The 27,636-nt window shown below is 37.2% G+C and overlaps 1 protein-coding gene across 8 annotated transcripts in view; it reads left to right on the top strand.

Moving 5' to 3' along the window:
* DTWD2 (DTW motif tRNA-uridine aminocarboxypropyltransferase 2) overlaps positions 1-27,636 on the top strand; it is a 104,403-nt gene that overhangs the window by 24,472 nt on the left and 52,295 nt on the right. For all 8 annotated transcript variants that reach the window (XM_075136191.1, XM_075136198.1, XM_075136195.1 and 5 more), the window contains 2 exons: positions 9,549-9,639; positions 15,164-15,258. In XM_075136191.1, the coding sequence (XP_074992292.1) occupies positions 9,549-9,639; positions 15,164-15,258 (186 nt within the window). The remainder of the gene's footprint in view (positions 1-9,548; positions 9,640-15,163; positions 15,259-27,636) is intronic.

The following is a 27,636-nucleotide window of genomic DNA, read 5'->3' as shown; positions in this document are numbered from 1 at the left end:
TCTCCTATTGATTTGTTAATTTCAGTTATTTGCAGGGAAAGCTGCCTGCCAAGGTCTGCTTCCATATAATAAATTAGGAGAATACAGAGGGTGGATATTTTGTTCTTTTCTTCTTTGTATCTTTTCTCTTTTATAGCATTGGAAGATATTTGTTGTTTTTAATATGTTCAGATTAGCCTTGTAAAGCTGCCATAAACATTCCAGGCTAAAAAATCCCAAAACTTACTTGTTTGTTCTCTATTTATGATTTAATTGGTCAGGCAAAAAGGTTATTTGTCTTGGGAAATGGTCACAGGAGAACACTGCACAACTTAGAGCCTTTAATAAAGGCAGCATGAACCTTGTCCACATCTCTGAAATGTATTGATTTTTGTCTGTATACCTTCAGCATGAAAATAGTAAAGGAACACTCCTTGAGGACAGCTTACACTTAATATACAGCATTCATACAGATGCTGTACTAACGAATCTAATCATTTTGTTGGATAACCTGTTACCTTCTATTGTAATGTCAAAGTCTAAAAGAAATGTCCAAAATAATTTAAAATACTTCTACTGTATTTGCCTGTCACTGTAGTGTTATAAACTTCTCCATAAAGGCCACTTCACCCTTAGGTGGTAATTCTCTAGTAACAACTATATCTTCAATTAATAATAATAATAATAATAATAATAATAATAATAATAATAATAATAATAATAATAATAATAATCTGTTTTACTATTTACTTAGTGTTCAAAACCACTCTGAAAAATTTGATGATACAAAATAGAAGGGAAGTTTGGAATGATACATAAACTACTAAATACTTGAAAAGGAAGGTTTTTTCTTTACTAATTTTAGATATTTTTATAAGTACACATTTTCTGGAGAGAAATATATATATATATGTCTGTTTACTTATTTGCCTAATTTTTCAAGAAACACACTAGCTGATGTAATTTTCCAAAAGGCAGGAATGTTATCCTTAATGAGAACTCTGAGCTTGTCATGAAATAAATGACTGCTTCCATCCCTTACCTCCGGAGAGTTGCCTTTTTTCTCCAATTTTAGTCTTAAATCTAGGAAAAATGACATCTTACAATCTTTGTAAGTGAGGCTTTTCAAATGTTTCGCTGCAGTTGTTCAAATCCAGACCAGTTGAGCTTTGACTGAAAATCATTACAAACTGATAGCTGTTTGGTGCTGAAAAAGAAATGAGTTGGTAATGTAAATCCTGTTTCCAGTGGCTGGGTGTCAACAACAGAAAACTCCAAGCTCAAAATCAGCACTAACACAACAGCTTCTTTAAGGCTTGCATTGAGGATGGTTTTGATGATTTTGCTTTTCGAGATATGTTTTGTCGCTTTTTTTTCAGTAAGAGTTCAGAGGACAGTTCTTGAAGTGTATTGGATTACTCTGAAAGTAAATGTTAAAATGGAACCACATATAGTCTGTGCTCTTGTTCCGAACACTTATTTTGCTTAACTTTATTTTCTTCTGTTGGATGTAGGAGCTGGATATGGTCTATTTTTTTTTGAGATATGTGGCTCAACAACTTGTTTGTATTGTTGTTCAGTAACAGTAAAAGATGCACTCATTCTTAGCATGCCGATGAAGACTGAAAGATCTGAGAGCTGCTTGTGCATGGTCTTACAGCTGTGTTCTTTTAAATAGTGATTTGTGCCAGTAAACTATACTCGGAACACATGGGTCAGACCTGAGGTTCGTGTGGCGGAGAGTTGAACAGTGGTGAACAACACGCATCTAGGGATCAGTATAAATACAGGGCAACTGTAGGGTGATATTTCGTGGCTGATAAGAATAGTGATTTTCTGAAACAAAAAGCATATCTTCATGCTTTAATAGCTCTTGATGATGGATACCTTTTTTCCTGCTGTGAATTTTTTGTTCCCATGATCATGTGATAAGATGTACAACAAAGCTATTCACGAAACAGATGCAAATAGGTGTTACCTTTTGAACTTACTTTCTGCTGGTATCACTTGATGCCTCTGTCAGTTAACTGCCTTATTCTTTGTTTGGGCTTTCTGAAGTCCGTTGCTCTGGGCAAAGGCCCAGGATTGTTTCAAAATTGCAAGAGAGCAGTAGTTTTCAAATTGATGGAGAAATTTTGATTGAATATGATGGAAAACATAATCAGGGTTTTGGTCAGGAGGATTGTAGCCCATATTGCTGAGAGTAGAGTGGAAAACGGAAAGAAGGGAGCAGGAGAACTGTTGAGAGCTGGTGCCAAGGGAATCTGAATGCTAGGAAATAGTGCTGTGATCTCTTAGTTGCTCACTGGTAGCGCTTGCCTTATTGAGAGGCAGGGAGATGGCTCTGTCTCCCCGCCCGCCTTTCTGAACCTCTTTCTGTACGTCTTCTCTGACGTATCTCTGACCCCATCCCATTGTCTTCTCCCGTTGCTGCATCCCCTGCTCCCGATAGTTCCAGTGGTGGAATACTAGGTTGGTTCAAAGGCAGTTTTTTTCTAAAAATATTGTATTGCTTTATGGGTGCCTCTGTTGTATATCATGCCTTTTTATACTGTGAACAAGCTTGCTGTGTTGGTAGTGTCTTGTGGCAAGAAAAACAGATGCTATGTTGTGTCAACTAAACAGCTGTCAGAAAAGTCCTCTGGAAGCCAACTTGTCAAATACAATGATAACCTGTATTTAATTGGTTACTTTTATGGTCATGTTAGTTTGGAAATTTGTGGTAGTGCCTTGAATCTCTTCTGGTACAAAATACTACCCCAAAGGAGCTGTAAGATTTTGCCCAGAGAAATGCAGAAGTACATACAGACAAATTTTAGAGCTAAAATACAAAAAGTAAAAAATTACAGTTAGGTAGTCTCAAGCCACTGCAATTGGCATTGTATACATTCGTTTTAAATTGCTCAGAATGACTGAGAATAGAAGAATGGCCATACTAGAGCATATCAAAGGTCCATTTGCACAACATGCCGTCACTAGCCATGAACAGATGCAGTAATGAGTGTATACATACATCTAAAGCAGAAAGGGTAAGCATATGCTGATACTTCTCTCCTTTCTCCAACTGCCTTTAGCTCAGGAGACTTTCTGAGTTGGCTGTGGCTTTGTACCTTCAGTGGCGGTGCTTCCATATCTGATGGATTTTTATTTCACAAATTTTTCCAGTGTCCTTTGAACCCACCTGTGGTGGTGCATTCCCCCCCGCCCTTCTCCTGGGCCGCTCGTTGATCTCAGAAATTCCCACGAGATTGGTGGGAATGGTGCCTTGGTGCACTGAGTCTGATGGTTGGGCTCTCCTTGACTGTAACAGAAACTCTGCATAGCTGAGGCTGGGAACGTACTCCCACTGCCTGGCCCAGGTGCCATCTTATCTGAGTCATAGTTCAATTGTAACAACACTGAAACCTCGAAAATTTTAGTAACTACCACCTCTGATTGTGGCCAGGATGGAAATTTACAGTTGACTAAAGCCAGTCATCTTGCAAACCTATAAACAGTGGTCCTAAGTGAGACTCTTTGTGCTCTCCTAGACCGCAGAGGGCTGTGTCCAGCATCTCCTCTGAGTGGGACGCCTCTCAGTGCTTGCGACCTTTTAGGTCTGTGATATTTGGAGGACTGTCACCGAAAGCTGACGACAGGACCTGGGCTTCACTCCTTGAGGCTCAACCTTTGCCCGTTGAGAGAAATGCTGAGACATTTTACGTGAATATTCCTTCACAGAACTCGAGGGGAATTTTTAACGTGTACCTTTTGTACATTTACATACATATATTTCTGTCTGTGAATGTGTATGTGAACTAATAGTAAACATAATTTGTAATGAAGTCGTGATTGTAGTAGACTCTACTAACTTACTTTGTAAATGTTAAGTTAGTTAATGATTAGGTGCTGTTAAAATCTTGTGATCCACCTTAAAACTGCGAATGAACCTTAGGCTGCTGCTAAACACATATATCCCTTACCCCTTTGTACTAGACATAAACCCTTGTCCAAGTCTGAGACTAGAGGTACATCCAGCCGCACCTAGACTCCTCTCTGAGAAGGAGTTTGGAAAGCAAGGGGGTCTACTCTGAACCTTATGGCTCAACGGGAGGATCTCCTTACCCTTTTCGTTGACCAAGTCTGAGACTAGGGGTAGATCCAGCCGGGTTTTCTCTGAACCTTGTGACTCAACAGGAGGGTTTCCGTTACCCTTTTCGTCCTTGGTCTCTGTACAAATCATTCTAGCTCAATTATAACATGATTTTCCTTTGTATACTTCATCCATGTAATAAGTGGTAGAGTGAAACTTGCCATTGAACTCTGTTAAGTCGCACTTTTATAAATCTCTATTAAAATCACTTTCTGCTAATACCTTTGACGGTGATTCTTTAAGCGGCCTCTAAACCACTCATTCACGACACTGTGTAAAGTTCTTGTATCCACAGCATTGGTCAGCAGGGAGATCTGTGGCCCTTGGCATGAGGAATTACTCCTCGTGTTTGTTTTTGACCTGGCTGCTCCAGCCTTTTTTTGCACTCGGAGTGCAAGATGGGACTAAACCAGGGCATTATGTAGTGACATAGTAATGTTCCCTGTTTAATTCTTTCATCCTTTCCTAGTAACACTTAACATCTGATCTGCATTTTTGAGAACTGCCAGGCATTAAACTGCCATTTTCACAGAGCTTTATCCTAAGGTCTTACCCTGAATGTCATGCCACACTAACCTCAGAGCCTATGGTTTTTCTGTGTGTTGCGTTAGGATTGTGTTGTGGTTTAACCCAGCAGGCAGCCAAATACCATGCAGCTGCTCATTCACTTCCCCCCCCCCCCCCCGCCCCGCAGTGGGACAGGGAGAGAATCAGAAGGGTAAGAGTGAGAAGAACTATGGGTTGAGATAAAGACAGTTTAATAGAACAGAAAAGGGAAAATAATGATAATAATAATAATAATGATGATGATAATGATAGAATATACAAAATGAGTGATGCATAATGCAATTGCTCACCACCGCGCTGACCGATAACCAAGTAGCAATCGCTACTTCCTGGATCACGCCTACCATTCATATACTGAGCATGACGTCACATGGTATGGAATACCCCATTGGCCAGCTGGACCAGCTGTCCTGGCTGTGCTCGCTCCCAGCTTCTTCCAGAGCACGGAAGCTGGATGTCCTTGACTAGTAGATTACTTAGCAACAACTGAAAACATCAGTGTGTTATCAACGTTCTTCTCGTACTAAATCCAAAACACAGCACTAGGAAGAAATTTAACTCCATCCCAGCCGAAACCAGGACAGATTGTTTCTTTCTAAGTGCATGATTTTATGTTTATCTATGTTTAACTTAATCCACTCATTCTTTTAAGGTCCTTCTATAGCTGTAGTGGTTAAGGTGGAGGATGCAAAATGTAATCTTAAAACCATTTTTTAATTTGTGTTTGTCCTCTAACATAAAATTAGCAAAAATTTGTTCTCAAATTTTATAAAATGTGTGGACTTGTGCTTCTAAACTTCCAACACAGCTTTGTAAAACTCCTGAAAGTTGTTTTAATGCATGTGTGTAATGAACTTGTGTTAGTATAAAACACGTATTAAAATATTAAAAGTATAAAACAAACGTAGGGTAACTTTGTGCCTTTTCTCCAGGCTTCTCAGGTGGGTTTTGGTCTTGAAACCCTTGATGTTTTGACCTAAACAGTAAAGAAATCTAATTTACTTGAAGCAGCTGTTTCTGTTTGGGTAGGCATGTTTCTTTGAAAATACAGAGTGTGGAGCCTGACCTTGGCAATATGTGTTGGAACATGAAAATGTTGCCAGGGATAGTAGTTTAAAAACATCAGCTTCCTCTTTATTTTAATATTGCAAGCATTGTTTCTAGAACATGTGTTTGGCACACTTAACCTCTTTATATCTTTCCCTAGAAACGTCTACAAATGCTGAGCATAAAATTGTAACATTGTTATTCTTTGCTCAGTCTGGATTTAAATCTTTAGTTTTCTGAATATGGGTGTGAGAGTACACTCATTCGCATTCCCAGAACGGTGCCTGTTTTCAGAAGCCCTTTGGACATGTTCTAAGAAGGTAAAAGTCCTGAAGCAAGTGAGGATATTTATATTTGTAGGAAAATCATACAAAGACTTGGAAGGAGTTTCAGAGTTAGGTCACTATTTTCCAGGCTGCTGCAGATTCACTTTTAGAGTATCTCTGCCCAGAAACTAGTAATCACGCTAAACCTGACACTACAGTACAGCACAGTCCACTATCCAGATTCAGTTCTGCTGGAAAAATAGACCAAATGTTTTTCTGAATTTGAACATCATTAATTTAGATGTGAATAACAGAAGGAAGGCTATGAGGAGTCTGTGCATGAGCATGGCTGTCTTTTGCATATGGAGCACTTTTGCAAGACACAGAATGATTTTTTTTTTTTCCCCTGGTCCCACCAATGTGACAAGTTACTTTGTCATAAGTTTTTAAATTAGAAATGCTGTATTGAAAGACAGGTAAGAACTCACTGGATTGCTATGAACTGTAGTGAAATTGCATACAGGTGAATAATACTGTAAAAATTATCCTCCTTCAAATCCTAATCCCCACCCACAAACCTTTTCCTTAATATTCTGAATACTACTGTTCCTACCTGGAGCAGATTGCTACTTTCATTTAGAGAAATGGGAGAAAACTGATGTTCATCATTAAATAAATTTCCTGGTGCTGCCCCTACCCTTCTGTAATGTCAGCTGCGTATGTAGGGCAAGACTGTAGCAGAATCTTTAAACAAAAGAAAAAGACAAAAAGACTTTTCTGCCTAGGTGGCCTTTCTCAGAGCAAAGGCGGCTTTTGTTGAGGTGGAACAGAACTTCTCTTGTTCTGCAGTGCTTCCTATTTGACTGATGTAGGTTGGTAGTGTCAGTTTCACATAGGAATAACGTTTTCTTTGTCTTGGCACAATAACCGTTAGGTACCAAAGTGAAAGTACAGAAAAAAGTCTTGTGCCCCCAGGATGGGGTTGTAAAAGTACATATTCAACACAATTAGGTACCTAATTGGGTGCTTAAGTAATGTATATACACGTGTAAGTAATTAAATTATATTGGAAAGTATTTTACTTGTCACGGTTTGTGCTCTGCCCCCTACAAATCAAATTATAGGTACAGTTTATTCTGTAACTATTTGAAAATGCTTACTTTCTGGGTAATTTTCTTTTTTGGTTTGGGGTTTGGTTTTCTTTTTTGGTGAGGTTAACAAAGCCTAAAAAACTGCCTGTGAAAAATCCAAGCCAGTGTGGAAAATACAGAAAGCATATGCAAAAGGGAAACTTGAAAATAAGTAAGTTTTATCTAGCCAACTTTGTTATAGTTAAACACCCTGAGGTCAGAAATCACCAGAAACTGTTTCCATCTGCTTATAAAAGCTAGTGAACAATGCAGCTCTTTGGATTGAAGTCACCAGCTAACTGTTTTGGAACAGCTTTGTGTAGTAGATTTTCGTGCCTTAATCTCTCCTCAGTAGAAAATGCCATAATGGGGAGAACTTTAACGACTTCTCTTGTTAGTGAAACCAGCCATTTAATAATGGGGAGAAACTAAGGAATCACACTTACTACAAAATTGAGTTTCCACTAAATCTGATGATCTAAAAGAGGATGGGCTTCTACTTAACAATCGGGGCACAGGCAACAAACAGCCTCAGGGGGTATTTGCTGCTTCCAGGTTGTTAACAAAACTGTTTTCAGAAATTTCTGTTTAAATTGGTTACACGTGAGAAAATATTGGAAAAAAAGCAGTGGTACATTGCTGGAGAACTTCTGAAATTAGACCCATCAGACCTGGGAGCGAGGTTGGTTTCGGTTCATTCACAGTGAAGGTCCCTGGAATAGCCCACTGAATTAATGAGTGCTTAATTTTAGGCTCAAAGCCTAACCATTAATACAACAGAATATGCCAAATTTATGCAGGAAAATGCCAGGGCTAGAAGTGCGAAGGAAAGACAGACAGCAGGCCACTGGAACAATATACCATAAGAGTGTATGAGAATAATTTCCATTTTGTCATTAGGCTGATTTCTTGGCCTTTTAGTCTAAATATTTTAAAATATTTAAGCACTTTTTCCAGTGCTTATTTTGATCAATTCCTTCTCTTGCATCAACACTCCCCCCACCGCTTTGGATTTAGACTGTTGTTGGGTAACCTTTAACTGTATATCCCATGGAGAAGGGAATAGTCTCTGTGTCTCAGTAGTTCAGAAGTAGGGGGTTTAAATTAACAAAACCTGTCAACTGTTAAAGAGGAGCTTATTTTTGGTTACTGCCTTTTTACAATGCCACCATTTACTGGTAAGTACTAATGTTTGACTACAGAACAGTTATACTGGCTTGGATTACTGTAACATTACTTAGTACGCTTGGCTGGGTGCGTGCTCTTGTGGACAAGCAAGTGCAGTGTCAGTCGGGCTCACGGCAAACGTGATTTGGATTTGTCTTCAGAATTCACTTCTGTAATTTGTGTCTACTGCAGTGATTGCTTATTGTCTCTCATGTGTGACCAACATATAAACTGTTATCAATAAAGGTTACAAGGAGGATGCAGGTGAAGTTGCACTCCGAGTCCCCAGCGTTCTGCTGAAAATCCTGACTTTATATTTTTTAAGCGCAGAGGGCTTTGCAGTATGATTTTAAGTAGTGAATACTGGTAATAGCTTCACTGTTAAGGAAATCCTTCATTTTTCTGAGTTATTGAATAATGTATATGAGTAGCTATAGTGACTTCTCTGCGTGGGTGTATGTGTGGTTTTGGTGTAACAACTTCAATTACTCTGTGTTTAACTTGAGGTTAATTTTTTGCTTCTGTTTATTTTTGATCATTCAGCATATTAGTTTCATGCCAAGCAATGTTTAAGTTCATTTCCTTGGATACAGTTCTTCTGCTAGTCATTTTAACAGCTACATGCAGTACACCAAAGAATTTTAAATAATTTTTATTTTCTTTTTTCAGACTTAAATTAGAAGTTCCTGATAAGCATTTTTTTGTTTTCATACTACATGTCTACTACTTATTTCAGCATAGATGGAACTGTAAAAAAATGAACCCAATCATAAATACAGTATGTCTGGGGTTTCCTGGGTGTATATTTGTAAAATTTTCTATTGTAATTAATCTATTATAAATATTATATTGGTTATAAATATTATACATTCTATTATAATATTTTATAAAATTGTTGAAACACTAAGTTGGTATGAAAGGCAGCAACAGGCTTCTCTGATTGGGGTATGGATACTAGTAAGTTGCTTCTCTTGAAGATGGTGAAAGGATTTTTAGAGTGCTTTAATCCTAACCAGGCCACAGGAGGGGTCTGAACTCCTGTTCTCAAAACTCTATTGCAATGAAAAACTTGCTTCTTTATTTTTAGAAATAGAAGGAGTTTCAGACAGAAAATTACATCAGGTTTAATACACTGTGTCGTAAGGCGAAATTCTTAGTGTGCCTCTTGGGGTGCGGTATGTATTTGTGCAACATATTTATGCCATCTTTCATAAATTGCTGATTACTTTTGTTGTTCTCTCACTCCCTTCTGTCATGTAGCCGTCCTCAGAAGGTGTGTTTATGTCCATTCCTGCCAGTACATCCGCTAAAGGTCTCCACGTGCTTGTATATAATTCAGCATCCAGCAGAGGTGAGTAAGGCTGTGGCAATTGTTGGAGTTCAGCTAGAATCTTAATGCAACAAATGTTAGGCAAGGGGAAGCAGCTATGCTGTTAACATCATATAATGATTTTTCCTTTTAAACTTGATGATTGAAATGCCAGTTCACCTGAGTTATTGTATCATTTATTCAGTTCTTCTAAATTATTGTATCTTCTGAAATCACACCTTATTTCTGCAACTTCCACGCACGCAAGACAACTTTTCTTGTCTGAACAGTCCTGCTAGAATCTGAAATCTACTTGTCTTGGTACAAATTGCAAGAATTAATCTTCACATGGTGTCTCACAGAGGTGCACAGAGTTGATCCAGGGAAGAATGTGTTTTGATTATAGCAGTGGTCTTTTATTGATGTTAGTGTTCTGTTAAAAATATGAATTGAGCAATTCATCTTAGTGATGACCGTAGCTGTTTAGCCAATGATAAACTATAGTTTAGCTTAAGAACAGTATGTTTTGGTTTACCTAATAGGAGAATTTATGTTAATGTTTTCTTGCCTGTTAACAATGGAGTATGGTGGTGGGTCATAAGGGTTTTGTAACTTGGACTGCAGTTACACAGATCTGGATAGATGCTGGGTCTACAAATTAGACTGTGAAGTTCAGAAACATGTACTCTTCTGTCCAGCTGTTTACTTAGCATTATACAGTACTTCAATCAGCATGCAGAGAGTCTTTCCCTGAAGGAACTTAAGCAGAATGTAAAAAAGCAAGTTACAGAAAAGTGTTCTTCATAGAGAAACAAAACAGAAGCCATGACGTATTTGGTCCCTAAATGGGAAAGCTTGATTTTTAATTGGCTACTTATAATAAAAATACTGTTTTGTGTTACTTCTCATTTCAAAAGTACTTAAGTATATGCTTAAGTCACTTGCTGGAAAAAAAGAGGTTTAAAAATGTACCAGAGAACTTTGAACTGGCATTTGAATTGTGTTGAATTTCTTATTCATGGTGGAAGGTATTAGAAAAAGTTTACAGATTCTTTTGAGATTTCATACACCATTTCTGTGTCCTTCTGAAAGGCTGCCTACACTTTTTATTAATCAGCAATCGCAACAGCTGTCTGTTACAATGGGATGCAACTTTTCCATTACTGTATGTTATATAATGATAATTCACACGATAAACTAGTATTGGAAGACCTCTGTATTTGAAGACAATCCATCTGAGAAGAAAAATTTAACTATTTGACTACACAAGGGCACTTGGCCTATCAGAGATGAATCCAAACAGATGGTTGGAAGCTAAGAATGTCTTACAATGATCTTTGAAAGTGATTGTCTTAGATGATGACAGGTGACGCTTTTGCCTCCAGAACAGCAGAGGCACACCTGACAAAAGATAGGTTCCCTTTGCTGTAGCTGCTCATACTCAAAATACAATCAGTCTTGAAGGCATATAAGCCTTCTGGACTGTATCTGATCCTTCAGTCTGCCATTTCAGTACAGGTACACTCTTAAGAGTCTGTTTCAGAAGTATCTCATTAAACTAACCAGACAGTGAATGTCTTCCCCTACTGCACATCAGTGCCGACTGTCAACCTCCATGTGCTTCATTATTTATTGGCTTTGGAAGTCCCCAATGTAGTGAAGTAAGCCACCAACTATGGTCAAATGATGCTACAGAGACTTGTATTGAGGTGAGGAATAGGAAGTCGGGAGCAACATTTCCTGTGCTCTGATTAATGTGACTATGTCTCCACATTCTTACTATCCAGAGGCCATGCTGCCAGATAGACCTGTGCAGGTATCAGGTACAGTGAAAGAGAGAGGAATCACATTTCAGAGCAGTAGATCCCCAGTGAGGAATCCTACCATCCAGCCTCAATTTTGCGTAATAGGTTCATTAATTAATCTATTAATTATTAATTAGATTTTTATTTGTGAAGGAATTCGAAGAGAATTTAGCATTCCATGTCAAGGGGTAAATACTTGTTTCCTGAATAGTGTTAGTGTACCATTGTTCATAATGAGAGTAATTTAAAAATTAAGTATATAGAAACCGAGTATCCCAAACCCAGCATCAGGACTAGTGGAAAGATGAAGGAGTTATTTGCCTAGCCTAGTTTCTTTTTCTTCTTTGCATATAGATATATATATATAAAAGTAAATAAAATAACTTTGTCATTTTTCTGTTCTTATGCCTACTGTTGTGAACCTTATGTCAGGTCAGTGCATAGCTAGGTGTACAAATCCCTGTACACGTTTGTCTTACCTTTGCCTTTTACCATCCTTGGAGTAATCTCCAGCAGAGTGTAGGCCATTATGTACTTTTCAAAACCTGAGTGATAGGTACAACTCAGGACAGAACCCCTAAAGCACAGCAGAGGGTATCTGTTCAGGTTGTTCTGCTTCCCTGCCTTCTTTCTTTCTTTCTTTCTAGAAGTGTAAGAATTTTCAAAGTTAAGCATCTGAGAAGAAAACTTAGATTGTATTTAATGAATTTATATATTGATCTAATGCCAGTGATTAGCTTCGAATTGTTCATTATAATACTTCTGTATAGTATTCCTTATTGAATAGTAAGAATCAAATATAAGGGGAAGATTTTTGCTAATTGTCCTAACAATTCGTAAACAAAAGTGGAGGCAATATATAGCTGTTGGCTTTAATAAATATTTTTATTAGTTAGAACCGTCCTGTTCATTGTAGATGGATAATGCTATGCTAACCAGAAGTACCACTAATTTCCAGAAAAGGAAGGAAAAAAAAAAAAAGCAAAAGTAAGTTGTATTGGGTGTGGCTGGGATGGAGTTAACTTTCCCCATAGCAGCCCTCATAGTGCTGTGCTTTGTATTTGTGGCTAGTACAATGTTAATAACACACCAGTGTTTGGGCTACTGCTGAGCGGTGCTCGCACAGCATCAGGGCTGTCCCTCCACACCCCGCCTTCAAAGGCCAGTAGCCTGGAGGTGGGCAAGAGACTGGGGGGTACATAGCCAGAACAACTGACCCAAGCTGACCAAAGGGATATTCCGTACCATATGATGCAATAAAAGCTGGGCAGTAGCGGGGGGCATTTGTTATTAAGGCATTTGTCTTCCGGAGCAACCGTTACATGTGCTGAGGCCCTACTTCCCAGGAGGTGGCTGGACATCGCTTGCTGATGGGAAGTAGAGAATAAAATCTTTTTGTTTTCCTTTGTTTCCGCACACGGCCTTAGCTTTTCTTTGTTAAACTGCCTTTTTCTTGACCCATGAATTCATTTTCATCTCATTTTCTCCCCCCTTGTCCTGCTGAGGAAGGGGAGTGATAGAGTGACTTGGTGGGCACCTGGAGGCCAACTGAGGTCAACCCACCACAGAAGTCCTCCAATCCGATTTCTGTTTATGTACTTCAGTGGTCAAATAACGAATAAACAAAAAGTTGCAAATCACTATTAGGACACTGAGAAGAACAAAGGAGAGAGAGTAGCTTCTCACTTTCAAACCAGTAAATGGAAAATAGCCGATATGATAACAAATAGGTTATATATAGTCTAGTTAAATACAAATGTTTTTTAATGAAGAAAATTATAAGCAAATGAAACCTTTTTTAATGTTAGTTTGACTTAGCTGTTTTTAAGCTTCTGTTCTCAAACGATTCCGTTCAGTTTTGAATTTTATGTTTTATCTTCCTGTAAACGCAGATTGGTTTTTAGATTGGAAAATTCCATTTTCCCTCTTGGTAAGAGAATGTATTTATTTGATATGAAAGGTAATTCTGAAGTAATGATATGACATCGGAGGGAACAGTTGAATGACTTTCCCTTGACTGATGATAGCTCTTTTGGTTTTGCTTATCAGAGACAAATAATTGATTTTCTTCCAGTTCCTTTATTGCCACTTCTTACATTCTTACGAAGAAGGGAGTCTTCTGACTAATGAATTGGAGTGTTATTTAATTATGATGAAATAAAGACAAATAATACTTGATGGCTTATTCTGCTTTGCTGAGATAGAAGAAATCAATGGTAGTTTGAAGGATATTTCTCCCTCCCCTTGCTAGCGCTTCACTCCCCAGGTACTTTGATCTTCACCTATCCCTAGGAGACATCATGCTGCTGCTGCTGTGCAAAGTGGTGGTGAATGTAGCAGGACAACTTATTCCTTCAGCTCCGTGATGTTCTATTTATAAAAGATCAGTAGATACAGATCAGAAAAGGCAAAATTAATAAAGGTTTTAGGCAACAGTGATAAAAGTCTTCACAGAACTAATTTAATGGCAGTTTGATAGCAAGACAATGTGAGAGCCACAGGCAGCTGCACATTGATACTTGTGGAAGGTTACAGTTTCCCAGAGAGAACTGAGAGAGCTAATCAAGGCCTTACGTGTTCACAAACACTGAATTGTTGATACACGGCTCATAAATCAAAAGACGGACCAAAACCGCCCTGGGTTTTCATTAATTAGGGACTGCTCTTTGCATTTTCATTGTCTGAATCATGAGACATTCAGGTTGAGAATGTTGTAAGAACTCATTTCTTACTGGGTTTAGGGCTTTCATAATCCTCACCTGACCTGTAGTGTCTTGCCTCCTGCTAGATTTAGCTAAAAACCTTCCTTTGTTCCTCTTGTGATAAATAAATAAACTGAAACTTTCATTCAGTTTTCGGTGTTGGCTTGCTGTCTTCATTAAATGCAAGATAAACCTATGCTCCCTCTTCCTTGATGGGAAAACAAAAACTGACATCCTAAGTATTCAAGCTCAGTTTGCAATACTTCTTGTCTATACAAAAACTACAAAAACTGTGTTCCCAGCTGTGTTAAATAAAGGAGTCTGATAAGCAGATGGTTTGCTGCAGCTGGCAGTACTTCCCTCTTCCTCCACTTTCTGAAGCCCTGCTCCAACACAGCGCTCTCTAATGTTTGTTGAGATCTGAGGAGCCCCTGCTCCCCACCCAGACATGGCAGTCACCTTCTCTGTCTGAGACACACTTCTCTGAATCGCACGAAGATGTGGGCAGGTGCCTGGTCAACACAGCCTGAATGGCAGGAGACGGCGTGACACTCATGACAGTGTTGGTGCTGTTGTCCTGCTTACTGTGAAGTGACAGCAGGGTGGAGATTAGTTAGTTGTTTGTATTTCACACTGTCTGTTCTGATACACCCAGTGCTTTTATTTTTAGCACCTGTTGTGGAAATCAAACCCTCCCCTCATTTTCCAATATAGAGACGTTAGCTCCCCAACCTATTACATGAATGCTAATGCTGGTTTTTGCCTACTGTTTATTATTCTGTGAAGTTTTGCTGGTTTTTTTGATACTTACAGCCTAGTTCAAATTTATGCTGATGATCATGGGTTAGTTAAAACTAAGTTTAATAGTGTCAATCAAAACAATACGATCTGAATGCATCAAAATTGGGTATTTTTTTTCTTGTAGATCTTTTTTTTTCAGTTATCTGGTAAGATTTTTTCTGTGTCCATAGTCAAAAGAACTTGAAAGTAAATGGAAACATTAACAATGCATAGAAGTCCTCCTTGGTTTTATTCAAAAGTAACTTTTCTTCTTTACAGGAAGGTCGAGTGTTAAGGACGGTACCTTTGCTAGCAGCTTGTCTCCCTCCAGACAAATGTAAAATTTTGGTTGGTCGACGTTTTAGTGAAGATAGGTGAGTGGGATTGCCTATGCATTTTCTGGTCCTCTGTAAATTATGGAGATTTTTTTTTCAGTGTCTTTATTAATAGCCAACCGTGTTCTTAATTTTTATTTCAAGCGTGTGTATTAACTTTTGATAGAAGCTTCTGATTTCCAGCAAAGATAAATTATGTATAATCGTCAGAAACACTTGATATGTCTTCCTCTAGATTGAAGGTTTTACTGTCTCAGTTTTGTGCTCTTGGAAAGTTCGGGTGATTACTTTGCAACTCTTAACTTTTTGCAGTTCTGTTCTTACCTGGTGCTAGGTTTGTCTTGCTATTCTTTATGGTTCTTTTCATGTTTGATTTGTCTGACGAAGCATCTGGTGTTACTGAAATGTAAGTAATAGTTTTTACTTGAGTGTAGGAGATTGTACTTGAGGAGGGAGTCCAGTGGTGAAAAACTCTTAGAGAAGGTATTTTTTCAAATCCTTTCATCTTTCTCTTAAAATTAATTATAACAAAGCATAGCTTTCAGAAGTTTTTTTTTTTATTCTGCGATCTTGGACAATATTGGTCTCCCACGTAATGTCTTTAATCTTCATTAGATGAAGCTAAGTCTTAGAAACCATTTCTCAGTACAAATGCCAATGAAATTTTACTACATACATTTTCAATAAAAGCAAATAAAAATCATGAATACTGATGAAGGAAATTAATTCTAAAATCCAGTTCAATCTTTGGAGAAAACTTTTTTTAGAGTTCAGTGAACAAAAAATGTTGGAAGGTGATTCAGAATGGTGCTCCCACACCTTTGTGCTGCCTGTATAGTAACTACAGCACATTAGAAATACATTGCTTTTCTATTAGTCTTCTATGATAATAACTATAATTATTATCTAAGAAGTTCCAGGCTACAGGGAAATTGTACTGTCTTCCCATTAAACCTGAAAATGAAGCAACTTGTCATAATGATGTGCACAGGGTGGAACGCTATCATTACAGTCTGCTTTTAGTAAATCTCTTTAGAATTTTTTTTTAGAAGTGTTGATTACAGTATTAAAGCTTCTTCAAGTTTGAATCCAGAGATATTTCTTTAACCTAAAGGATCCTCTTTAAGTCAAAACGAATTGTGGAACATCTCAGCCTCAAATAGTTTAAATAAATTCATAATTACGTAGTTCCTGTGAGGTTTTTTGCCATAGAACATACCGTAGGTCATGAAAGAAACGAAAGTTTTCCTTAGGTTAATACAAATTTTGGTCATCTGACTTACCCAGATGCAGGGCTAAAAGTAATGAGGTAGTAGTCATGGCTCTGCTTTGAGTATCTGCAGTATGCCTGCTTTGTACTGTGGATGTAAGTGAGACTGCAGAAATCGGAAGTACTCAGTCATGGAGTTCATTCCCACCTTCCTGGGAGGAGGAAGGATGAAAAAGGGAGAAATGTTATTTTCCAGCTTTGCAATGTGTTATTTCTACATAATTTTTCTTCTTAGCTACATATGCATTCTGCCTATGTTTTAATCCCTATTCCTTATTTGTAACTAGCACTCACTACTTGAATAGCAGGTTAGAGGATCGTATCAGTGTTATTTTGGACTTCTAGCATCCTTTCAGGCCATAAACTGGGTAGATGTGTTGAGAGAGCTCACATTAATCACCTGGAATAACTAAGTTCCTTCTCTGTTGTGGTGTATTGTAGGAACAGGCATCTGCAAACAGGGACAGAAACATCTCCTTGTTTACCGCAAATGGGGAGGGCTGTGCTGGTCCCTGCCCTCCTCTCAGGGTGAAAATCTCTGCTAATGGGACTTTTAAAGCCTCATAAATTGCAGTGGTTCAGCTTATGTTTTATGGCATATTAAACTAAACAGAGCTTGGGTTTTTTTCTGGTTTTCTTAAAAGCCACGCTGTCTGTAAGCAATTTGGTAGCTGCTGTACAAGCAACTTAATCAACCTTGCCTCATGTCAGGGGAAGACTTCTGTCTTTGAAGAAAAAAAAATATTCAAGAGCGCTTGCTGATACATTTTATAAGTATCATTGTTTTGAAGCACATTAAGGCCATACCTTTGCGTTTTTTTGAAGTTGTGTGATGTTATTTACATCCTTTGCAGCTTCCACCAGAAGCGGTTGGGTTGGAAGAGAGTAGAAACACCGTAACTCTAAATCTGTGCTTGCACTGATCTTGCATGTGAACGGTGCCTGCACATGGAGGGGTAATGTGGTGCACACATTCTTTTTCTGTATACATATAGAAGCCCTACCGGCAGACCTGGGAAAGAGATGTCCTTGATGGTTGCCCATACATTTGTAAATTATCAGAATAGAATGGTAGCGGGCATATTTGTGTTATCCAGCAGCACTGGTAAAGATGAGAAGTGGTAATGGTAATGGTAAAGTAATGGTAAAGATGAGAAGTGATTAATCCAATTCTTTTTAAGTGCTAGTGCGTGATTTTTCCCAGTCTTGTCCATTCTTCCTGCAATCTGGCATTTCAATTCTACTGAAAGTATGTAATGTTTGCATGGTGACTTGACTCATCAGATGGCATTTCTGAATTAAAAGGCCAGTTCTGTTGGTTATCTGTGGGTTTTTTTTTCCTCACGTACTCAAAGACTTTAACTTCTGACCTTTTTTGTATTGATTACATTATTGTGAGATACTAGGATTAATCTTTGATGTGCCAAAATGATTAAGGATTAAGCTAAAAGTGAACAGTTTGGCATGAGTACTTAGTGAATGGTGGTATTGTAAAAATGGCATTTTTGTGAGTTGTTAATATTTTCTGTTCAATTTTTTCTACAGATTTACAATGAACCCAGTATCATAGTAGTATGGCAGGCAGGAGTGTGGGAGTGTGGGATTAGCACCACTGCCAGATTGGAGTTTGAATTTTATGTAAAAGTGTAAAGTACTTCTTTGTGTATCTGACATACTTCATTAGTGTAGATGCTAAGCCTGTTAAATATAGGCACCTTTTATGGTGCTGGCTAGAAGGACAGCATAAGCAGAGGGTTCAAATCACTTGTACTGAAGTTTTCAAAACTTTTATGCAAAGCAGGCTTCCTTACTTGTACAAGGTCAGGCTGATTCCATGGTAACTGGAGTTTTCATTTCTGACTTCTTGAAGTGACCACATATTATGCAGCGGACACTGAAAAATTCATAGTAGGGATTAGCTAGACATACCAAAACAGTGTGGTAGGACTCTGGTTAATTTCTAAATTGGCAGTAGTTTCAGTTGTTTCTATTCATTTCTGTTATAAGGCTGTTGTTTTTGTGGTGTTGATGTTGCAAAACACAGGAGTATATAGAATGATTATAACCTTGACAAAATATGTTTTACCAATAAATTTGACTAGAGACTTTTCTAACAGCCTGTACCTTAGATTTTTGAACCTTCTAGGAAGGAAAATGCAAAAGTTAATTTATATTGATATCTCAGAATATTTTTATCCTGTATTCGTGAAACAAACAGATTTTTAAGTGTTTGTAATAATTTTAATGTGTGTAACTTAATCATCTTCATTAGGAACAGAAGGAAAATGTTTATATGCTTTTTTTTACCATTTTATCAATTTTATTTTGTTCCTTTCTCACTTAGAAACACTGCTTTTCTCATGACTGTAGTTGTGGTTTGCTTTTTTTTTTCTTAGTAGTATTTTCTGTACTGACAACTCGTGCCATTCATATTGCTCCTTTTTTGCCTGTCAATATTCAAATGTGCATAACTTACGCATAATTTCCTTTCCTTTTTCCCTGCTGCCTTTGGCACATTCACGTTAGAAATTACAGATGTCTTTTGTCTTTTTCCGTTCTTTGCTTAAGTCTTCTAGTAGGACAAATCCAGATAGCATTTCCTAATTTTTCCTCTCGTATAGTATTATTTCATCTGATTATTTTACAAATCCCTTACTGTTTTCATTAGCTACCACCTATCCAAGCCCTTCATGTTTGACTTAAGATTTCTAGGTCTTCCTTAGTTGACGGTATCTCAAATTCTCTAGCATTAGGATAAATTGTGCTTCATCATTCTTGATCAAAACCCATTTTTAATTAAATCGGTATCTCTGGTTCAGTGCTTCTGCTTATCAAAGGCATATATAATTCTTCAAACGTAACATTCTCTTAGATTTCTAAATACTCCCATCTCCCTCTGAGTAATTTCCAGCAGCTTCCTCCTTTCTGCTTTTACTCAGTCATCAGATGGTTTCCAGTCTATCAGTTCATTACTGAGATTATCAGCCCCAAAGGCGCTTCCTGTTCTCCGTTGGTACGACTGACCTTCCTGTCCACGACAGAACTTATTTTCTGTGCTCACCTTATTCTCTCCTTCTTCAGTTCTGCTATCTTTGCAGCTAAGCAATTCTAAATTTCCATTTAAATTAACGCAGTCTATTTTGTAACCCACACTGCCATCAAGACTTAATTTCTTGAAACGTGCAGATCTTCCTCCAACTCTTCTGCTGTCCTTCCTCAGTACTGGTGATTTTTCTTGGATAATATTGACAGAACGTAGTAGTGTTGTTTTTGTTCTTGCCTTGTTGGCTTTCCTTTATTTTGCTCTGCACTGGCAAAAGAAGGTATTTTTCTCATCCCTTCCTTTCTTCTAGCTTAAGTATTTAATCTAGTGACACTTTATCTTCTGATTTTTCTTGGCCTAGTCTCATCTCCTCTTATTATCCCAAGATTAAAACAAAGTTTTGAAAGATGGGTATCTTCTACATTTTTGTATTCTTGTACTGTTTAGTTTCTGTCCCTCTATCATCATTTTGGCTTCAGAATGCTGTTCTGTGGTTCAGTTTTGTGTATTGGTTTCATAGAGGCCTACTTCTTTTCTCTGCATTTGATTTTTACTGATTATCTACAGGCACATGGTCATATCTTGCCCAAATGGTGAAAACTTGCAGATCTATGCTCTTTTGGAATAGAGGGAAAGATCCTAGTTCTCTGATATGTTCTGGTGACTGTTAAGCTTGAGCTTACCATTCTCGTCTTGACTTTCATCTGTTTCAAATATTATAGCATGCTTTTCTCTGGCCTTACAGTCTTTTCCCATGAAGGTCCATCCAAAATCCTGCTGAACAACTGTTTTCTCAGCTTATTGAACTGCTTTGTCCTGATCGTTTGACAAGTCAGGATGCTATCTCTTGTTGTCAGACTGAAAATAAGTATTTTCAGAGCTTTTCTTTGCCTGGTGTCCTGTCATCCCACTCACTCTTGAGATGTGTACTTTTAACTCCTGTTACTCAAAGATGTCTGTTTCTTTTTGATTGTTGGTTGAATTTGTTCCATGTGTCTGTTTAGGCTTGGTTGATTGTCCTGGAAACACTTGTAGAGGTAATTAGTCTCTGTTTTATCTGAACGAAAAATGCAATTTGCCATAAATTTTAGCATGTGCATGCAGAAACGTAAGTCAGGTTCCCGAGATACTGAAAATACTTGGGGTTTGTGCTTGCCATTACTCTTATTATAGGTTTCTTATTCCTTTATCTAATCTGTTTTACATCTAGTTTGCTAATGACTTGATAGGGACTAGTTAATTTTGTTTTGTTCACAATTCCTCAGTGAACTGATGTCTGGCCTCAAAAAGTGAAGGTCTTCAATGCTTGAATAATGCAAATTAATGCATTAGAATTTGTACCTGCAACTTGTATATGCAGTTGTAGTATTATGTATGTATTTGTTATGCTAATGTAGCAGGTAGTATTTTTAGTATATCACATGTTTGAGGCTTTCTAAGCACATTAGTGTGTGATTACATATGGAGAAACAGACATAAGCTGAATCAAATTTGGTCATGATCATGTTGGCATGGGAACACCGAATGTCTATGCTTTTCTTCCTCCTTCTACTCCACCAGCTAAATTTGTGCTTTGACATAGAACTATTCAATAATGAATTATATTCAAATGATGACACTTGGAAAATATTTCACTGAACTTTTTGTTAAATACCCTATAAGAGAGGGCTGACTTACGCATTAAATGTTTCATCTAGATCCCAAAGTTCTGATGTTGGGCATTGCCAGCAGTAAGTTTAAGTGCATGCAACCCCTTTTGGCAGAGCCTGTTTCTTGTGTGTTATGTTTGCACCGAGAGTACTCCAGGAAAGAAAGTTTATTGAACTCCCATGAAGGTTGCATGGGAGCAATGATTAATGCGATAAAGGGGAACCAAGATGCTCATTTGGTGAAGATATTGGCACACTTGAAAGGAAGATCAAATCCAAGTCTGTCCAGTGAAATATAGTCAACAATAAGTTTGCTTTACACGGTGTAAATTTTAAGCCCTGCACTAGAAATGGAATGTTATCGTTAGTGCACGTGGTACAGTGAGCAAGGGCAATTAAAAAATTAAAAAGTGCGGGGGGAGGACAGAGGGGTAGCTAGGGCATCTGTTGTCTTAATTTGTCTACGTAATTATCCTTTCCTGAATACAGAGTTAAGGTGTAGTTTGTATAGCTGGACATACAGTGTGCAGTATGGTTTTCTGAAGCTGCAGTTACAGAAGCATTTACATTTGAAGGATGTCTATTAAGATATTCTTTATAAAGAGATGATACTTCTAAAAAGGGGAATGGGGGGAGGGAGGGGAAGTGTGCTAGTGTTTTTTCCTAACATTGTTCATAGGACCATATCTAACAATTCCTACCTTTGAGCAGTAGGTTTGCTATTCACTATGGTAATACTAGGGAAAAACAACTATAGTCTCATATTCATGAGAAATATAACTTGCAGGATTCATGTTCTTTTTAGGCTAATAATAATAATAACTAATAAACTTTTTGCAGGCAATTGTTTTTGAATAATACTGTTTGTTCGGCTCAACAGGAATTTCTGGCATGTATTGAACAGAGATAGCAACTGTATCTGAAGTCTAACATGTCAAAAATTTGAATTATTTTAATTTGATATCTTAGTTATACGAACAGCCTTGTCACTATTGCTTTTAAGTTTCATTTTATACTTCGTGACAGTTTGGGAGGGGTGGTTTTGCCTTTTTTTTTCTTTTTCTTCCCTGACGAGGTAATCTTGTTCTCAAACCTTCCTGCTTTGCAAATATTCACACTTCTGCATTTTGCTAATTCTGTGCACTATGACAAAATTATATACTCTAATGAATGATCACTAACAAGAAAACATGCAAATATCTCTGCATCCACCACCCTGTTACTTAGGACAGTGAGGAGGCAGTTACAAGTTTATTTGCATTGCTCTCTGAAATCAAGTTGCACAGATCTCCAATACATTCTGTACAGTAAAGTTTCCAGCTCTGCTACAGTTCAGAAGTTTAGATCAAAAATTCATTGGGGCACTCTGGAAAATTGGTAACTTCAATCAGTTTTGAAGTAATAAAATGCAACTTACTTCTGTTCATTTTATAAAGCTGTTTGAGGTAATTACATACTGTAGGTATGACACTTTTCTAGTGCTTGTTCACAAATAAAAATATTCTTAGTGTATCAAATATCAACTAATCGAGTCTTACCACTTACCAAATAGTTTAAAACTATTTACAAGATATGATTCTTTATTCAGGTAACTTTCTTGTAAGTTTTTTTGTGTGCCTTTTTACTCCTTATCTCAATCAACAATGAGTAGATGCAGCCAGAGAGCAGTCTGTCACAGCTTTTGTTGGTTCTGTGTATTAAAGTAATTAATGCTGACTCACTGAAAATGTGCTCATTTACATCTGAAAATTTCAGATTCCTCAATATAATTTGGATAACATTTTCTCTGGCTATTTTTTCTTTGAATATTGCAGCCTTCAGCTTTGCAGTCAGTCCAGAGCTGTTCCTCTCTGCCACTCCTTCCTGCTCACTCTTTTCCCCTGCTCTAGTGTGGGTCCTCTCCACGGGCTGCAGCTCGCTTCAGGGCATACCCACAGGGAACACACCTGCAGCTCCCTTTCTACCGAAACCTTGCCACATGAACTCAACACAGCATACGATCCTTCTGCTAATGTTTCCGTTCTTAAAGATTATGCTTCACAGTAGTAGAAGAGAAAGATTTGATGATATGGGCTTTTTGTTTTCAAATATGTACTATTGCTTCGTGCAGGGAAAGAACTATGCAAGTGAATGTAGTGATCAGCGGCCGCGGTTCACCAGCTATCTAAGAATAATGCGGTGGTCTGAATTTACCTTACCTTGGGCCTATCTCTAGCAACAGCTTTGTGAATTAGTGCCAAAATTTGCGCTGAATTTTTTTCTTTTTTCACATCAAGTAAAAAGTAGAAGTTATCTAGCATTAGTAATTTATTCTCTTTGTTTCACTTGTAAATCATTTGCTGTGAATACTTCATGTTAATAGTGAAATTAATTGCATTAGCCCAAGATACTGATGAGAAACAGGTGCATTACTTTCCTGAAGCAAAACTTGCAACTTTTTTAGAGAAACAGTAAAGGATGTCATGTATTTTAAAGGGATGTGGCATTTCTAGATATACTAATTGCTGCTGCCATTTCAAATGTGTGCTTTATTTCCTGGGCTTCAGTTTCTAAACTGCTTGGATATTTTTGCTGTATTTAGAAGTTTTGTTCTGAAGTCTTTTCTCCATACAGTTCTCTGCTTTGTTTTCTTGTTATATCTTGAGCTAGAGTTAAGGTATGGTATGACGTTTTCCTACTGTCCTCGGACTGTAGCTTTAGAAATGCCTTCCCCTCCCTCTCTCCTGCTTGGGCTTAGGGTATGTTTGGAGAATTTTTTCTCTACTAGAAGGAGTGGAAGATTATTTTCATCTTCTGTGGTGACACTTCAAGAATTCTTTATCAGTTTCATTCTACTTCAATTTTGTCCTCCCTTCTCTCCAAAACAGGCGCCTTGAAGAAGTACAGGCATTTAGAATGTATGTAGTTAACATCCTAAATTATAGCAAACAAGTTACAAATAATGCAATGCAAATATTATAGAAAACAAATGTTTAACTGAAGTTTTACAGACTTAGTGGGGGGGAAAGAATCTTATTATTGAAATTAAGGTTTTAAGATGTTTAGAGATGTTAATGTGTGGCTAGCTTGTGTTACATAAAAGGCATCTTAAAGACTTAGTAAAAAAAACTATAAAAGTCTGTTAAAACTACTGCAGTTTCTCTGGCTGCCTTTCTGTAAGAGTCCTACATGCTGCTTGAGAGAGGGTTAGACTTCTTAGTCTGGGTGTATTTGTTATGTAGATGAGAAGTGGTTTAGCTTAAGATTATGGCTTCTAGGTATTGCAAAGTACTGCTGTCTAGGTTTTTCTGAAGTTAGTTGCTTAAAGAAGCTGGGTATAACTTAACAAAAAGATTGCTGCTGGTCTTTTGTAGAAAGAATATTCATTTTCTTCATAAGAAAACTGCATATGGTTTTCTTACTTTTTTCCATGATGCTAGATAAGCCGTAAAATGTTTTTTGTAAGTTTTACGTTGTATGAGCAGTAGATAGGAAGAGGTTACAGAATGCAGTGTAAAGGAAAAAAGTGTCCTTCAGTAGAATGTTGAGACCTGTGTTTTAGTGCATAAGAATCTGTTGTTGTTGTTGGGTTGTTTTTTGTTTGGTTTTTGGTTTTGTTTTTTTTTTTTTTAGGGTTTTTTTTGGTGTGGGGGGGAGAGGTTTGCAATACACTCTTTTCATTGAGGAAGTCATTAAATATTTGAGGGAATTAGTACTGAGTTGCACTAACAAAGCAAAAACTTGCCAAGATAACGTCTCTGCTTTTCATTTCTTGACAGCACTGTACCTTTGGTTGCCATTGCATTCATTTTCAAAACTAATCTGCCCATGTTACTAAATATGACTGTTGGCATATTAATTAGAAGAGCCAGGTTTTAAAATGTTGAGATTGGTTGAAAACCATTTTTCTAGGAAAACCTGTTGGTTAGTTCTCTAATAGTACAGACAGGAAGTAGTTTTCCTTTTATTACTTGCTTAAGTTCTATTTTTGTTTTAATTTAAGCACAGTACATGAGAAAGTAGAAGTAAATTGAAATTGGAACAATAGAAGACACAATAAAACCAACCCGTTATTACCCATTATTCCTTTTTATTCTAGTTTATTAAATGTTGCAGACCAGCTCCACTTGTGACAGTAATAAGAAGCTTGGCATCACGTACCAGGGTCCTGGTACAGACAAACTCACCTCTGTCTTATTTACATGTTTATGCTGTAAAAGCTAATGTTATTTGGAGGCATTGGTAATGATGGTTTTTCACTGGGGAACTTACCAGAGTTTTTGCTAACAAAGTATTTTATATCAGGTTTTCATAGATTAAAAAGGGTTATTTAATAAGATGTATTTATGACCTTTTTCCCTAGTAAATGGTAAAATATTTAGTTGTAAAATTACAGGTTTCCAAACCTTAAAAGTATTTCTCATTATTTGATCTTTCGACGAAAGATAATTTGTTTATACAATTGATCTGTTTATAAAGGAAGAAAAAAAAATCCAGATTGTATTAGAGACTAAATGTAATTTCTCTACGAAAAAGTAGAGTATCTAATATGAAAACATCATTTTTTCTCTTGCTGGGTATCTCTTATGCTTCAGTCCTGATTCTAAGGGACTGTTTGTGAGTGTGGAGCTGATAGAGGGTTGTTGCCTTTGTTTTTATTCATTTTATTACCTTATGGGAATTACAGGGATCAGTATTCCTACAGTCTTCCAAGTGCAGGAGTATTGAGAGAGGCAAAGGCACCTGCTTATGACCAAGATGAAATAGTAAAAATGATGAGAAAATCTGAGAAGTTCCCATTAACGTGATGGTTTTCCACAGATAATAAATTAGTATCTTTTGTATAATATTAGTACTGTTTGCTACTAAGTGGCAATGTTGGATTTTTAAAATTTGAACACTTGCCTTTCTCACAGGCAAAGTTAATAGATCCCTGTTGAATTAAAACCACTTAGAGAGTTTGAGAGAAACTGAGTATAGACATGTAATAAAAATGTTTATGATACAAAAACTGGATTATAATGAGATAAGGTAGTGTTTAAATTACACATCTCAAGAGCATGCATCCCAGAAATAATGAAATGCCACTTGTCTTAAGTGCGATCATGAGAACGTATAAATCTGCTATGACAAAGTGGTTGGATACAATTCAGGCATGAATGAAAGATCTGAATAGTTCTGCTTAGCGGAGATTGTTGTCAGACTAAACGGATTATATAGGCCTGCAATGCCTGCTGCATACCAAAACTAAGGCTGAATAGTGGTTTGTGTGAGAAGCAAGTATTGCAAGTATTTCTCTTAGAGAGTTCAAGAACATAGCTGCACCTTAAAACATATCTTTTAAATTGCATCATGTTTTTGAGCTTTACATTAGCTGTCAGCCATGGAAAGATGGGTAACATAGAAATTTTATACTGATGTACTTATAGAAAGAAGAAGTGATTATCTTTAGATTGATCTTATTTTTAATTATTGCAATGAAATGTTACCTAAATTGAAGTGGAATACTGCAACTGTAAGTGATACAAATTGATTTTTCTTGGGAATTCCAGCATTTTCTAAAGTCCACAAGCTGCTAATAAAAACTCAAAGCTAGTAATATATACAAATACAGCAGGTACAGCGCCAGGAATAAATGTTCGTAGGAAAATCATGTGTTATTAAGTACATGTGTGATAAGACTGAAAACATAATCATCTCTGTATAGAGGATATTCCTTCAGCATAGTTCCATTATTTGAAATCATTACGTTTAAGAATAAGATCAACTAAAGACCAATGTTGGCATTTGATACTCATTACATATATATATGTATAGCAGCATAGTTGGAGAAGTAGGCGTAGAAAGATCCTCAAGATGCCACTGTTACTCCCCTACGAAAGTGAGATCAGCTGCATGTAGGCACGGTATTAATACCATGTACAGGAGAGTCTGCAGAATTCTCCGTGGGTCTGTTTTAACATGTGAACTTAACTTACTACCATTAGAAAGCTTGTGAGATTTTGTCTCTGTGCAGTTTGAATCTTTATCGCTGCAGTTGTACTTATTATTTCTTTTCTTGTCCTCTGTGGACATGGATAATAGGTTATTTCCTTCCTCTTGTGGTTTTGGAGACTATTAACTAGGTTTCCCTTTGGCCTTCTTTTCTCTAAAACTTACAACCTCAGTTTATTCATTTTCTTTGTGAAGACTTTTATCCCTCTTGCTGTTCTTGTCACTAGACCTTCTCCAGCTAGTTCACACCTATATGTTTATGTTTTTGCATTTTTAAAATTTTTTTTACTGCGTAAGAAAGGACACTGTTCTAACTGCAGTAGAGTACTTTCTGAGGTGGCCTATATTCTAATGTAAGAGCTGACTTGTTTGTTGATGCTGGTTGTGTTGCTCACAATATTCCATTGAAAAGGTCAACTGTGAAAGTCAATTTTTGAGGTTTTACTTATTCCTAATTTTATTTATTACTAATTTTTCTCTGG

The sequence above is a fragment of the Calonectris borealis genome, chromosome Z, assembly GCF_964195595.1.
Source record: "Calonectris borealis chromosome Z, bCalBor7.hap1.2, whole genome shotgun sequence".
Classification (NCBI taxonomy): domain Eukaryota; kingdom Metazoa; phylum Chordata; class Aves; order Procellariiformes; family Procellariidae; genus Calonectris; species Calonectris borealis.
Note: the sequence above shows the minus strand (reverse complement) of the source record. Positions and strands in the feature narration are given on the sequence as shown.